The sequence below is a fragment of the Protopterus annectens genome, chromosome 1.part1 (assembly GCF_019279795.1).
Source record: "Protopterus annectens isolate FY-2018-M chromosome 1.part1, PAN1.0, whole genome shotgun sequence".
Classification (NCBI taxonomy): Eukaryota; Metazoa; Chordata; order Ceratodontiformes; family Protopteridae; genus Protopterus; species Protopterus annectens.
In genome coordinates this window covers 1829877097-1829893515 of record NC_056726.1, presented here as the reverse complement: position 1 = coordinate 1829893515, position 16419 = coordinate 1829877097, and the positions used below count along the sequence as shown (strand labels likewise).

The following is a 16419-nucleotide window of genomic DNA, read 5'->3' as shown; positions in this document are numbered from 1 at the left end:
AGGACTATAAACCCCCCCTGGCAAAACATATAAGAGATAATGCTGGGCATGGTTTTGGCTTTAGAGCTTTACAAATAATGTATGCTTTAGAGAGAGAGGAGGAGATATGAACAACATGCTGGAACAGAAAAAAATGTACTGGATTGGGAAATTAAGAGCCTATAAGGTTCCAGGGCTCAACAATGTCTTTCCGATGAAACCAGAGCTACAAGGAAGAAAACTGAAGAGACGACTATGACTGGATCCACATGGGGGAGCTGTCATGAAGGAACCCAATCATTGGTGGAGAAATTCTATAAAAGCTAAGAAACAATGGTGGAGAGTTAGATCTGAAGAAGGATCAGTGCTGGGATCCGAAAGCATTTATCTCATTGAATTTTGTCCACCATGGAGCTTTACATCAATTGAACAGCGTTTTACTTTTTTATTTTTTGCCATTGGCATCAATAAACGTTTTATGAGCTTTAATTGAAAACGCTTCAATGCTTTTTTGGCTGGTGAAGAACGTAGTGGACGCCCTGGCTGTGAAATACGTGCTGGTTTTTGCTAGAGTTTTTGATTTATATATATATATATATATATATATATATATATAAATTTAGGGGGGTGTGGGGGTCTTGCCCCCATACAAAAAAAAGAAGTTTAAAGGAGAAGAGCAATGTTTGAGATTTACTCTCCTCCCAGACTCTGGACTTTTGGGCTTTTTTTTTGGTGTGTAGTCGCTCTTCATTTTGACTGCCAATAGGAGCCAAATAAGCCTCTTTTACGGAACTCATATAGTAATAAAATGTATAACAGAATAAGGAAAAGTGCAAAATATTTAATTAAATCATCATCACCCCCCCCCCCACCTGAAGATCTTCAGGAGATATTCCAACAAGGAACTTAGCACCATTAGAAAAAGTAAAGTGGAATATGAGCTTAAGGCCACTACAGATAATAAAGAAAACTACAAAGATTTTTTTTTCATTTATGTCAGGAAATACAGAGCTCATCCATAATAATATTAGACATTCCAATTCCAAGAATATAGCAAATATCTTACTAGATAAATTTAGTGCTAATGTTGGTTCACCTTCCCACATTGTTGCCCTTTCTAGCCTTGAAAATGTAGGTTTGCTGAAGTAATTTTGGAACAACTCTCAGAATCCCCTCTAAAAAGCTAAAAATAAGGGTCTATATCAGATCATCGAAACTGCTCATTATCGAATGTCGTAACGTCGAACCGCAAAACCCGAACCCTAACAATATTGAAACCTGAAAACAGCGAATTTTTTTCCAGGGAAAAAAAATTGCTGTTCCGAGAAACACACACAAACCACAAGCACACTAAAAAGCAGCAATCCACACACATACATTTAAAAGTTACATCTAACCATACACTACACTGCATATACACTACTATCTATCCACTTACCTTAACCCAGACCCTAACCCTAAGGTCCATCGCACACTCACCTCACCTGCGCCCTAACCCTAACTCACTTAACCCGCCCCTAACCCCAAATTCTCAAACACTCAACTCGCCCGCGCCCCAAACCTAACTCACTTAACCCGCCCCTAACCCCAAATTCTCACTATCGCACACTCACCTCACCCGCGCCCCAACGCAAACTCACTTAACCCGCCCCAACCCCAAATTCTGTCACAATCGCACACTTACCTGACCCGCTCCCTAACCCTAACTCACCAAACCTGCACCCTAACCTGAACGTCCACACAATCACATACTTACCTTAACTAACCCGTAACTTTCCACCGCATCGCTGAAAACAGCGACGCCACAACAATGGCCAACTGAATCCTTTCCCTAAGAAAGAATTTGGTTTTGGGCAGCTTCGCTGTTTTCAGCGTTCACGATATTGGGTTCGATATTACATCATTCAAAATTCTGCTGTTTTGATGATCTAATATAGACCCAAAAATAACACTTCATTTGGCCTAGTCAACAAGTCAGGTTTCATTGTCTGATTCTCTGCTTAAACTGTTCAGTCTTAACCTATTCAAGGGGTTTGTGCCTGATGTGTGCAGAACAGCTACTGTAATTCTTCCACACAAGGGTGGCCCCTTGGGAACATGCAATGCAATTGATACCTCTTCTGATGAGTGATGGCGTATCAAAGTAATTCATCCAAAGTAACTTTCACAGACAGTGGGGTTTTCTCTTTTTTTTCTGCTGTTTTGCAACCTCAGAAGTGGTATCTATATGTTTGTGGAGTATAGAGGGGCTTGACTTCTGAAAAAACCCTTACCTCTGAGATTTGCCAAAAGCTGCTTAATACATTTGTGTTTATCTGTCAGCACTTGGTGAAAGAGCTGCCAACAGACTGACATGAACTTGGCCACTCTCTGGGTCTGGGTAATTATAGACCCATATGCCTCCCTCAACAGCCTTATATGCAAAGTCATAGACTGTGTCATTTCAGAACTTATTGAGGCATACATAGGCACTCTTACTGATCTAGATCCCTTTCAGTTTAGTTTTGTGAAGGGAAGTTCTTGTTTCCTTGGTTAAAGAGCCTGTGGAGAGTGTTCATTCAGGGCACACCGATTATCTTTACCTGGCCAAGGCTTTTATTTTTTATATTTATTTATTTGCATTTGTTCACCAGGAAAGTCTGACTAGGCCATAAAAGACCTTTTTCAGGGGAGATACAGGAGAAAGCCTTCAGAAGTACATTAAGTTAAACATGGTGGTATTTACATAGAAAAAATAGTTATGATAACATATTTGTTAATAAGAAATACAGTAGTGTCTATGTAGAAGACATTTTTAATAGAACAACTTAAAATATGTAACAAACACACAGTAATACCAACTTGATTATATGCTTAAAAACAATACAATTGCAGCTATAGACTGATAGAAATTTGACAGAGCCCTTAGGAGGAAATTATATACACACTGGCAGGTGATGATATACTTTGAGTAACAAGCGGGTATTACATAAGCATGAAATAAAAATTGTTAGTACTAACTAGTTTTGCTGATAATAATTTAAGACAAATGCTCTTTAGTAAGGCACTGGTAACATTGTATTCAGGACCGGATTCAGCACAAAGTGACCCAGGCAACTGCCTAGGGGCTGGTGCTGGCTGGGGGGCCCGTAAATGTTCCCAAAACTGCCACACCCACAGTGTACCACTCAGCTCCTCTAGCTTTTTGTAATAAACTACAGTGCCCTGGTAAAAATGCAGTCTTTTTTCTGCATTATCATAGTCATGCCCATACACAGAAAATACATATTTGATATAAGATATTTTAAGCTATTTCTCTATCTTTGAATGAAAAATTCAGCACAAATGTCTTATTAAGTTAAGAGGGCTTATACACATTTTTGTTATTATTTCTGCTTCACTAACTGTATGTTTGCATCTCTCCTTTGAAGCATTCCAGTTTTTTCCAGTCCAGAGATGTTTTACACAGACAGCCATATCGTGAGCATGCCAGGTCGATAACGACACTTTTGGTGAATGTAAAATGCTTGAACTAAGTTTGCCAAAACTATATTTGGCAACAGTGGAGTTTGCCTTTTTTTTCCGCTGTTGTGTGACCCCAGAGTTGACATATATATAGGTTTGAGGGATGTTGGGTGGTGCAGGTGAGATTGCACCCCACAATAAAAAATTCCTCTGAATGTTCACTGAAGGCAGTTTTAGTGCACATTTTTCATTGTTTTTAAATTTGCCAAAACTACATCTGGTAACTTGACATAAATCCGCCATGAGTGGAGGACAGAACCTGGACTGGTATCATGCCATTGCTAACAGAGATCAATAGAATACCTTCTTTTTGTCAGTACCAAGCTGATGGGTTCTACAGATTTCATTGGTGATGGTAGTGGTGTGGAGGCTCAGGTGGCTAAATATGTGTACCCACTGCATGCTTTTGCATGTTGAGCTCTCAACTTTTTAGCTCAAAAATCAATGACAAAGGCTCAAAATGAGAAACAATTTTAAATATTATTCTAATTCATTTAGAAACTAAATGGAACAACAGGTTTTACATTGTCATGGATTTTCTAAACAGTAAGTAAGAAACTAATGTCAGGCATTATTGACTAACTGTAATTCTCAGTGATTTAACAGAAATTCAAATGATTTGTAAGAAACAGGTCAAAAATATGAGGAAAAATCAGTGACATTCTGTAAAATTAGGGACAGCTGATATGTAATATAAAGCCATAAAGAATGTAGATGAAAGGTGAAAGCTTTGAAATTTGGGTAAAGGGACCTAGAAGCCTTTCCATTGCCACATAGCGATTAGATGCTACTTCGTGAATGGGAATGAAATAGTCTGAAATTATCCATATTTTTCAAAAGAAGGTGCATGCTACAGAGTGGAATAACTTTGGATGTTACTTTGCATAGCAACTCTAAGTTTCCTGAAAACAATGTTAGACAAAATGACTAATAACCTTTTTGCATTTATGACATTTGCATACATTTGTGGGAATCAATGAGTTTGCCACTCTTGTTTACAAAAACTAATTAAGTAAGGAAGAAATTAAGAAAGCAAGGAATACATACAGTATGCAAGTAAAGTATCATCACGTGTTCAGAAATAATGCTGAAACCAACACTATGGCTCATGTTATAATTTCTTTTGGTGCATTAAATAGCTTTATAGTCATTGTTTCTTTGTCCTTTAAATTGCATATGTGTAGTAAAATGTTGGTATATTGTAATGAATTACTGCACAAGAAGGTATTGCTTTGAAAATATTGTCTCAAAAGATGCCACTTAGTGTTAGTTTCTATATTTTGGAAAAACAATCTGTTTAAGCAGGCACAGCTAGCTGTGTATAATGTCAAACATCCCTCTTACCTTTTGCGCAAATACGGACACTGAACTTGATTTTTCCTCTGTCATGTCTGAACTTTCCACAGTATCTTCATTGTCATTGGCCTGCACAGAAATAAATATAGTAAAAGTATGAGATGCATAAGTATTGGGTCTTTTCTGAGATAGAAAATAAATGCTGAATCTGCACAAATAAATCAAATGATTGTTGAATGTTTGCGGATCAGAATGCTATACTCCAAGCTGAAGAACAAACTATAGCTATGGTACCATTTCTGGATCTAAGTATTAGACAGTCCATGTAGCTGAGCGTGTAAGGTTTTACATTTATTTTCCTCTTCCTGCCCTTATCTGTGATCACTTCTCCTACCCTTATTAGCCCACTTCTTTTTCATCCACAGACTGTACTGCTAGTGGCATGGCCAATATAGTTACCCTTCCCCAAGACTAAATTCCCAGAGCCTCAATTCCCTGACGTAAAATACACTAACACCTGTTTTCTATAAGAAAGAACTGTGAATACCCAGCATTTATGTATGTACCAACAGTAATTCCTTCATTTGGGGATCTCTCACTTCTTAATATTTGTGCTACAGTTAACTTAGTATACATATAATTTTAGGGAGTGCAGAATGGCTTGCTCTGATTCAAAAAAACATTTAATTTTTCATTGTATTGATTTTTTTTTTTCACTTGCTAGTATTCAGCGACTTGTTTCTTCACTGACATATAACTGAGCCTTTTATAGTGGAACTAGCATGACCAGAAATAGTAGCCTTTATCTATAACTATCTTTATCAAATCCAACTCTTGTACAGCAGGGCTCTTCCCCTGTCAAACATACAGAACTGATCCACCAGCCATTATATGGCCACTGTCTATATTTAAAATTATAGCTGCTCTTTAGTTCCACAAATTCTTATTTTCATGTTACTCATTTTAGGCAATATTACCAAGGCAGTGCTTAATGGCCGTATTTTAATAAGGCTGTCAGAACTTTCTTCCCATTCGGTGCAGTTCTGTCTTACAAAAGGGCCCAGAAGACAAACTCTGTAACTGAACCCAGTATGTTATGGCAACATGTAATTTGAAAAGTGTCAAGTCTGGACATATATTAAAAAGAGGTCTGCTTTTTTTCTTCTCTTTACTCAATCATGCAACCTTGTAGTTCTGAATTTCTCAGCTCTATGGAACAAACTCAAGTACAATTATCCTTCTCGTAGCCACGTAAACTAACTAGAGAGAATGTTTTGCTACTAATCACTAATCTTCTGGTGACAGTGTAAGTTATTGACATTTGAAACAGTGAGATAGCCACTCGGCAGTGTAAACCTTGGGTCAAGATGATCGTCACTGTTGAAGTGACACCCCGACCCCATGTGCAAAAAATGTGAAAAAGGGGTTGTGGATGGATGGATTTGAAACAGTGAGCATTAAATGGTATGACAACCTTGTTTTGGTAAAGCATGGAAGAGAATTCCATGACTGCTGTAATACCTTATCAGCTATGAACCAAATCTGTCCATTTAAACAATAACATCCTAAATATAACTCGTTATGTTGCAGCTTATTTGCATTTTAATGAAGACCTCCTACCACTTTAATTGGAGTATGTACTTATTGATATGGATAAGTGAGTTTGTAGCCTTTGGCTCTACCTGTGCTCATGTGACTAATGTAGTATGACACATGATGCTTTGATAAATACTTTATATTGAGCACATTGCACAAGTAACAGTACAAATGAAAGCTTAAGAGGGACAAGCTCTGAGTTATGACTGCAGCTAACAAACCTAGGGTTCATTCTCTCACATTCTAAATGTGTAATATACAATTCTGAGAAGACATTTAATATGCCAAATTATTCAGGTCTGCATCTAAAATGGGTACATTAGTTTTTTAATGGATTACACAACTAGTAATTTATCAAAATGATAACCTTTATTAGTTCTAGAAAACATCATGAGGAAATACCTTCTACCTGTAGTGATTTATCCTGTGCACTTTAAAAAAGCCAGTACTTCAACTGTAAGTGTGTGTGTGTGTGTGTGTGTGTGTGTGTGTGTGTGTGTGTGTGTGTGTGTGTGTGTGTGTTGTGTGCATGCATGTGTGTGTGTGCATGCAAATCACTCTCCTTGCACATTTACATGTTTATATCCTTTAGGCGTGGCTGTAAAACTGCTGGCTTCTGGTCACAATAGCAATGTTAATGTATATTATAATACTGGTAATATGCGTAATTATTGTCACTCACCGTTACTGTGGGTACTCATACATGACTGATTTTGTATTGTATAATTAGTTTGGTAGCCAGTGGCACACTCACTGTTTCTTAAATATTTACCTTTTACCACAAAATAAAATATTACCAAAGTTGTGCAAAACATGACTAAACCACCTGTCAAGGAAATTATTTATTTATTTTTAATTAGCATTTGTTTACTGGGATAGTCTACTAGGCCATTTAAGAGCCCATTTTCATTGGAGGCTTGGGAGAAAAGCTCCATAAAAACAAAATTAACAACATGAAAATTTACACAAAATAACATTTTACAAAAAAAATTGACTACATAGAATTTACATGAAAAATATATGCAAAGGCAAATATTAGTAATATATGCAAAAGCAAATATTAGCAATTAGTACAAGCAGAGAGTAAAATATAGAGCAAAATCATCTAGTGAGTATGATTAAATGCAATCTTAGGGATACAGAAAAGTTAAAGAGTAAAAAAAAGTACATTATGCAAGTGTAATTAAGTTATCTGTAGACTTAACTGATAGAATATTTTGGAAATATGAGTATATACAAGGAGATGACAGTCAAGTTACGAAGGGAGGAGGCTTAGTGCAAGTACAGATCCAGTTAGCACAGAGGTATTCACGCAAAGATGTTTTGAAATAAGCATGAGGCTGAGTGGTTTGAATTGCTAATGGAAGGGCATTCCGGGCTTTGGCTACCACACAAGAGTAAAGTAGTTGGCCTGCAGGCAGGTTCAGCTTGTGAGTTTGCAAAAGGTGTTGTTTTTCAGATCTAAGGGACATATTGGGAAGATAGTGGGTAAATAAAGAACTTATGGCAGGACAATCTAAGGGTCTGAAAGTTATTTTGTGGGTGCTAGTTAATTGCAGATAGATGAGAAGCTCAAGCCAGTTCAATGAGTCTAGGGATATGCAGTGGTGGGTAGAATGTCTGGCATTTGTTGCAAGCTTACCGATTTTGTTATAACATTTCAAGTTTTGTTTTTAGTGAGGATCGCAGGTTAGTAAGCAAGTGGGCACCGTAGATAAGAAAGGAAAGCTGATAAGTGGTAGGAAGTACTTGTTTAGTAGGGGAGAAAGGAAATGTTTATGCCTGAAGAAAATATTTAGTTTTTGTGCGTTACTTTTTAAAATGCATTTCTGCTTTATCAAGAAAATGATCATATATGCGCAAGCAGTTTGAGCAATGATAATGAATTGAGCAAACTCAGTTCTGAATGACATCAAAAAGGATATTCAGTCACTAAATCATTAAACTAGAGTCACAATTATATTTCCTAATAATACTTTACAGTTTTTTTTTTTGCATTGGAGAGAAAAAAAGAATTCCTATTGTAACTACCAATGTTAAAAATAACTCTTGAAATCTTATAGTAAACAAAACATTGAGACTTAGAAGGAAAAGTATATTAAAATTAATTTTATTATTCACTACTGTATGCAAACAACTATTTAACAACTGTGATAAGGCTATTTAATGGAAATATAATTAAATCTATCACTCAGTCCATTTTCTAATGCACCTTGAGAAAGCACGGACATTTGTTTTTATTCTTCACTTGATTAATTCCTGAAACATGAGAAATGTTACCTTGTACTCACTGCTTGGCAGTATTAAGTTCCATGAAGAATCATCACAAACCATCTGCTGCATGTGGTGCTTTGATCACGCTGTTTTTATTCTATTAGTCCTGTGCATTTCAAGTAAGACAGTACTTAATTTGTTCTATACTGTTCCTTTGTACTGCAAATGCATGGGGATTATCATTGTTGGTACCCATCATATATTCAGCTATTCTTTCTTTGGAGTCTACAAGAACCTGAATCAAAACTAGTTGAATATTGATTATCCAGAATTGTATAATCACAAATGCAACATTTAGAACCCACAAATGCTTATAAAACAGACTGTAGCATCCACTGTGAATGCTGTGCCCCACCTCACCTTCACTTAACTTGCCAATTCTGATGTCAAAGTACCTCAGAGTAAGTTACAGTTCATTATGTGGGAGCTTTATGATACTGTTGGTTTGGTTTGCCAAGTTCAGTAAATCAGGATCGAGGTGCTTTGTTAGTAGACTATAGCCATGTGCCCCTGTTAATGCATGTACTGTTGGAGCGTTAAGTCAGAATGGAGTGGTATGCATATGAATAACATCAAAGAAAAGCATGACCTTAAACATCCAACCTTATAGACATTTTATAAGTATTTATCTATATAGTAATTACATGTCTTTTACTGTTACACATTTCTATTATTTTTTTCAAGACAATTGCCTACTGAGAATTTTTTCTTTATACTTATAGAGTCAAGAGCTGTACCAAGCCATCAGCATCAGAAAGAAATGTTATTACAGCCAGTCTAGTCTGCATGTTTTCATCATACAAGATCCATCACTGGCGCCATCATACCAATGGGCAGAGCACTGACTCTGGTGCAGGAGGAAAAAACTTGATTAGAGGACCAGGCTCCTGAGGAGTCAGCCAAGGGTGCTGGTCATGAGAATGTATATAACCCTTGTCATCTTGGCTATCACAGGTGCAGAGCTGTAGTAACTACAGAGGGATAAAACTGATCAGTCACAGCATGAAATTATGGGAAAGAGTAGTGGAAGCTAGGTTAAGAAGGGAGGTGATGATTAGTGATCAGCAGTATGGTTTCATGCCAGGAAAGAGCACTACAGATGTGATGTTTGCTCTGAGAGTGTTGATGGAGAAGTACAGAGAAGGTCAGAAGGAGTTGCATTGTGTCTTTGTGGATTTAGAGAAAGCATATGACAAGGTGCCTAGAGAGGAGTTGTGGTATTGTATGAGGAAGTCGGGAGTGTCAGATAAGTATGTAAGAGTGGTACAGGATATGTACAAGGGTAGTGTGACAGCTGTGATGTCTGCCATGGGAGTGACAGATGCATTTAAGGTGGAGGTGGGATTACATCAAGGATCACCTCTGAGCCCTTTCTTATTTGCACTGGTGATGGACAGGTTGACAGACGAGATCAGACAGGAGTCCCCGTGGACTATAATGTTTGCAGATGACATAGTGATATGTAGTGAGAGTAGGGAACAGGTTGAGTAGACCCTGGAGAGGTGGAGATATGCTCTAGATAGGAGAGGAATGAAGGTCAGCTGGACTAAGATGGAATATATGTGTGTGAATGAAAGGGAGGATAGAGGAATGGTGAGGATGCAGGGAGTAGAGTTGGCAAAGGTGGATGATTTTAAATATTTGGGATCAACAGTTCAGAGTAATGGCGAGTGTGGAAGAGAGGTGAAGAAGAGAGTACAGGCAGGGTGGAGTGGATGGAGAAGAGTGTCAGGAGTGATTTGTGACAGATGAGTACCAGAAAGAGTGAAAGGGAAGTTTCTACAAAAGGATAGTGAGACCAGCTATGTTATATGGGTTGGAAACAGTGGCACTGACAAAAAGGCAGGAGTCAGACCTGGATGTGGCAGAGTTAAAGATGTTAAGATTTGCACTGAGTGTGACGAGGGTAGACAGGATTAGGAATAAGTATGTTAGAGGGTCAGCTCAGGTTGGACAGTTTGGAGACAAAGCCAGAGAGGCGAGATTGCATTGGTTTGGACATGTGCTGAGGAGGGATGCTGGGTATATTGGGAAAAGGATGCTAAGGATGAAGCTGCCAGGTATGAAGAAAAGAGGAAGGCCTAAGGTAAGGTTTATGGATGTGGTTAGAGAGGACATGCAGGTAGTTGGTGTGACAGAGCAAGATGCAGAGGACAGGAAGAAATGGAAACAGGTGATCCACTGTGGTGACCCCTAACTGGGAAAAGCTGAAAGAAGAAGAAGAAGAAGCGGGGGGTGGGGCTATAGCCCATGGTGGCAAATGTGATATTCGATCCCCCTAAAAACAATGGGAGAATGCACTCACAGATCATTGGTTGGCTTGAAGCTGTATGGATATCATGTAGAATAGGGATAGTGGTGGGATGACAGGGTTAAGGTACCAACATAAAAAAATCTAAATTAATTAGTTGTGAATGATGGCTCACTTCATCTCAACTGTCATCCCAGCTGGCCAAGTACCTTCAGCTAGCCAGTGAAAGAATGAATGGGCCAGTAGGGTGTGGTAGGGGGGCTTCATCATCTAGGATGAGGAGGGTCTGCAGCACTTGAGGTTGCATATCTCTTCTTTTTTCTGTAGAAAGTGTGTTGACCCTAGTGACATCAGCATTTTTCTAGGGTCACCCTAGTGATGCCCCCAGGTACCTAAACTTCATATTTATACTTAAATCAATACTTGTAAGACCATGTGGCATACCAGTTAAGGAAATATTGTATTTTAAAGCTTACATAATGAAAATTACAACAGCACTGGTGCATGACCTTTGTCTAAGATACATGGAGAGAGAGTAGATGGTGCTCATGCACTAATTATGGATAGTGTCATAATTTTCATATTTCTGTAAATATTACAACAATCCAGCAACAAATGCCTAATTTCTTAACTTTGTATGAAAGCACACAGCAGGATGAACCAAAATTCTGATGATAGTTATTGTATAACATGTGATGCTTGATGTATCATAAATTGTTTGCAAAACATACAAACTTGTTATTTTCTGTATTTACTGTGACCTACAAACTCCATTTTAAGACCTGCAATCTAATCAATGCTACCACTGCAAACTGAGGTTGTTCTGAAAGATTTGTTATTTATACTTTTGGAATAACACTTAAAGTGATTTGACAATATTTGTACATACATTGCAGCATTCAATGAGTCAAACGCTATAGTGCATTTTCCAGCTTGACGTTCCTTACTTTTTTGGGGCATTTTTTAATAAACAGCTTCATAAACTTTTTATTAAACCAAGGTCCAGTTTTCTCTAGTTGTGAAATTATCATAAGATAATGTGAGCTATGTCCACAGACTTTAATGGGACACCTTAGGGCACATGCAGTGGTGTTTCCATTAAAGTCTATTTAAGCAACAGGTGCTTGTCCTATGCCTGCTTCACTGAGGTTAAATTTCATTGTTTTTCCTCAGTGACTTCACTGCAATGGAACAGCAAATTTTAAAATTAATTTTAAATATGAATGTGATGAACAAAACATTTCTTGTTTGAGGAAAATAATGTTATTCCAAAGACATGCACCTGGAGCGTTTCTCCCCAGGCCTCTGCTGAAAATGGGCTCTCTCCCAGTCAGACGTTCCCAGTAAACAAATGTTAAATAACATAAAATAAAAATATGCAATGCATGCTGTAGTGAGTGCAAAAGTACATTTCAAAACAACAGCAAATCACTTTAGGCTTTGAAGTATACAAGCATTTATATGTATTTTGAGTTTATAACACGAGCCTTCAAAAGGCTCGTTAGAAGTTACAGTGTAGTTTACTAGTACTCCCGTGGAGGCAGTTAGTTAAAAGCTGGATGGCAATGAAAGACATGAAACACATTCTATATGTACTGACATAATCATACTTTAAAACAGCTTGGGAAGTAGTTTGTTTAAGAAAGTGAAGTGACAAGTGGAGATGTTGTGTTTGTAGAATTATATTATCTACTGCCAATATATCAGGCATGTATGCCTGTCCATCGATGACAGTTACGAGGATGTTGGATGGATGCACTTATTAAATGTGAGCATCACAAAAAGGGGAGCTTGATAGAAAGAGTCTTACTAGGAAATAAATTGGTGAGATTGGATAGAGGATGATAAAGGATGATGTTAAAAGTATTGTTTTAATTAAGATGCATCCTTTTATTCCAGTAGTGACAGCGAATAAGAAATGAGTGTCATAAACTGGCAAGTGTGTTAAAGTTAGTCTCTCTCATTTCAGAAGTAAAGAAGAAACAATGATAATAAAAATGTTACAAGTTGTAACAGCACAACTTAAAGAAGAATGGGCTAACACAGTGATAGTTTTATATATATTTTTTGTTTTGCTTTTTTATAAGCGATGTTTGATGAAATATGGGAATGCCATGGTTTCAAATGTTAAAGCTAACGAATTAAGTATATTTGTAATGTTATTGCAATGTATGAGATTTTCATATAAAAAGATGGGGAGGGTCAAAATAAACAAATAAACAAACAAATATTCATTCAGGACCTTGGGCTAGGCCATGTGTTCTTATGTTGTGCAGTCTAATGAAACACTCTGTGTACTCTCTGTTCCAAGGAACATTAAAATACTTATGGCTGCAGCAGCGGTTAGCATTATCACCTCACAGCAAGAGGTTTTCCGGTTCAATTCTCAGCTGGAGTACCTTCTGTGCAGAGTCTGTGTGCCCTCCCTGCTGTCAAGTGAGATTTAAAGACATGCAGGTAGGTGCATGTGTGTACGTGTGCCTTCCGTGAAGGTTGGGTGCCAGGCTGGCAATCTGACACCGTAAAAACACCACTGCCAATCAATCTGCAGACTAGTGATACGCTGTGGTGACCCATAACCAGGAAAAGCCGAAAGACGTTGCATTTGTCTTATAAAGAGTATAGATTAATATATCTTTTTCAGCCAAGAGTTTACAGACCTGCAGCTGTAGTGAACTAGAATGCATAGTACTATACTATACAGAGGCTTTCCTCACTAGTGTCTAATATAGGCCAGCTTGGCAGGTGTATCTCACTAATGAGTGTACATCTAGCCTTTTCATTTATAATACTCAACACAGGGGCTTTCTCAGTAAAGATATATTTCAAGTTACATATTACCAAGTTATACAATACATTGATAGAATGTCTGACCGAGATCTTCAATAAATGCTGTAAGGAGGCTGCTTGCCTACAGAGCTGGTTTCATTCTCTGTGTTAGTTCTTGAGTGAAATAGTATTATGTAAAGTGCTGACTGGATTATGTATAACCTTTGTCATATTAGGCAACCACTAAAGTCAGACAGCTATTTGGAAGGAAGTTTGCAGAGATGGTTGAGGCTGTACTTCCTGTGGTACAGGGTTTGACTCCCTTAGCCCTCATTTGCATTTACCTGCTGAGTGATCTTGTCCAAGTCACTTAACCAGACACGATCCTGGGTTGCTCCTGAAAAGGGACTGTGTGTCTAGTGGACTTACTTGGTTAACAAATTGGTATTATTATTATTATTATTATTATTTTAACCCTCCCATATGAAGCATAGCCCATGTTTCTTGCAAACAGCCTTAGTATTTGACTACTTTTTTGTGTTCCTTACAAGTGTGAAAAGGCTAGAGATGGAATATGCTTTGGCAGAAATCCCATGCTTGTCCCTAACTGTATTTTTTGCACTACTTTTAGGTTCATAGGTTCATAGGTAGGTACTAGGCTATTGGTCCTGGGGCCTATATAAGCCTAGCCAAAAAGGTTCCCTGGCTTTCACCACCCAAGAAAGTTATTCTCCAGCGCCCCTGTCTAGCAGAGCCACAGAAGTGATCTCTGGGGTGAATTTCCTATTTTCCATCCAATTTTCGAGTTTTTCTTAAAGAGGGCTAATGAGGAGCTTTGCTTGACATGAATGGGTAATCTGTTCCAGAGCATGGGAAGTCTCTGGGACAGGAATCTATCCCTCCAGCATGTTCTGTTTATTGTGGTGGCAAAGTTTAGGTCCCTGGAGTGAGTGGCTCGGAGGGATTGGGGTTTCTTTAAGTGTAGCATGTCCAACAGATCTGGGTTTGACATTGCTTTGTATGTTAGGCAGAGGTCACCTCTGAGTAGACAGTAAGTGACGGAGTAGAGTTGGAGTTTTTTGAGATGGTCTGCATATGGCATCTGTTTGAGGCCAGTAATCCTCTTAGTGAGGTATTTCTGTGGCCTTTCTAGTTGTTGTAGATGTCTTGCGAGGTATATGCCAAACGGGGCGTTGTACTCTATAATGGGTTTGATGAAGGATGAGTAGAGAGGAACAATGACCTCTTTTTTTCTGGAGGTGAACCCCTTTGTGATGAGGTGTGCCACATAGAAGGATTTCCTGACTACTGTGGTAATGTGATTATCAAAGGAGAGACTACTGTCCACCTGTGTCCCATGGTCTCTTATCACACTTTTGGTGTTTAGTAGGCTACCGCCTATGTGGTAGTTTATGGGTACTGTGTTTTTCCCAAAGGGGGTGATAATGCACTTCTTGGCATTGAGCTTGAAGCCATGACTTTGACACCAAGCATCAGTCTCTGTGAGGCCCCTTTGTAGAATGTCCACATCATTAGGCGATTCTATTATTGCACCTAGTTTGCAGTCATCTGTGAACTTTGTTAGCCAAAGACCTGCTGTATTAGCCTGGATTTCTGAGAAGTAGATGCCAAACAGAAGAGGACCCAGGACTGACCCTGTGGTACTCCACTTGTCACTGGTCTGAAGTTGAATTTGGAGTCGGCTACTTTCACTGTGTCAGTGAGCCAGTTGGTCACCCATCTTGTGACATAGGGATTTATGCTCAGTCTAGTGAGTTTATCTATAATTCCAGAGTGGGGGATGGTGTCAAAAGCCTTGGCGAGGTCAAGATAGGCTGTGTGCACCACCTTACCCTCATCCACGGCTCTGGTGACTGCTTCAAATAATTCAATCAGGTTTTGCAGACATGACCTACCTTTTACAAACCCAAACTGAGTGGGGTCCAGAGTTTGAAGTTTACCTATGTCCTTGTTTATAAGCTCCAAGATGATACATTCCATGGCCTTGGAGACCAGGCTCGTCAGACTAATGGGGCGGTAGTTCCCAGAGTCTGTAGTGGTGCCCCCTTTGTGGAGTGGGATAACCGTCACTGTGCGCCATTCAGTAGACACAAAGGCTGAAGTGAGGCTATGATTGAACATGGTACTTAGGTGGCGTGCCAGTTCATTTTGTAGTTCATGCAGAATGCAGCCTGGGATGTTGTCAGGTCCCATGGATGCTGTGTTCTTGGCTTTGGAGAGTGTGGTCTTTACTTGTACAGCCGTGATTACAGGGGCTTTGCATTCTTCCAGTATAGTGATTGGCCCTTTGGGGGGTGAGGGGGGGTGAAGTTTGCATTGAACCTATCTGCCAATATTTGGCAATATCAGTTGGTTCTGTATGTCTAGTGCCATTGTGCTATAGCTCAGAGCAGATATGAGTGTTGCCTTTGAGATTCTTGACATAGCTGAAAATGCTTTATGATTGTCTTTAGAATCAGTGGTGATTTTTATTTTTGTAACTAGCTTTGGAGGATTTATGAAGAATCTCAGCTTCTTACTGAGGCTGACCAGGGAGTTCCTGCAATCAGGGGATTTTACTCTTTTTTGCAATGGCTTCTTCCTTCTGTTGTAGAGTTTGTTTATGGCAGAGGACCACCAGATTGGCTTCCTTTTTTGGAGGATAGCATCTCAGTTATGTTGGGGATGGCACAATCCATGCACTGGTGTATGTGCTTATATAGGGCATTTGTATAGGATTCAGCAGTTGT

General features: G+C 38.7%; 1 protein-coding gene across 1 annotated transcript in view; it reads right to left on the bottom strand.

The window, feature by feature from the left end:
• CCHR1.PART1H1orf232 (chromosome chr1.part1 C1orf232 homolog) overlaps positions 1–16419 on the bottom strand; it is a 334534-nt gene that overhangs the window by 143304 nt on the left and 174811 nt on the right. The window contains exon 2 of the mRNA XM_044086698.1: positions 4828–4908. Within this exon, the coding sequence (XP_043942633.1) occupies positions 4828–4908 (81 nt within the window). The remainder of the gene's footprint in view (positions 1–4827; positions 4909–16419) is intronic.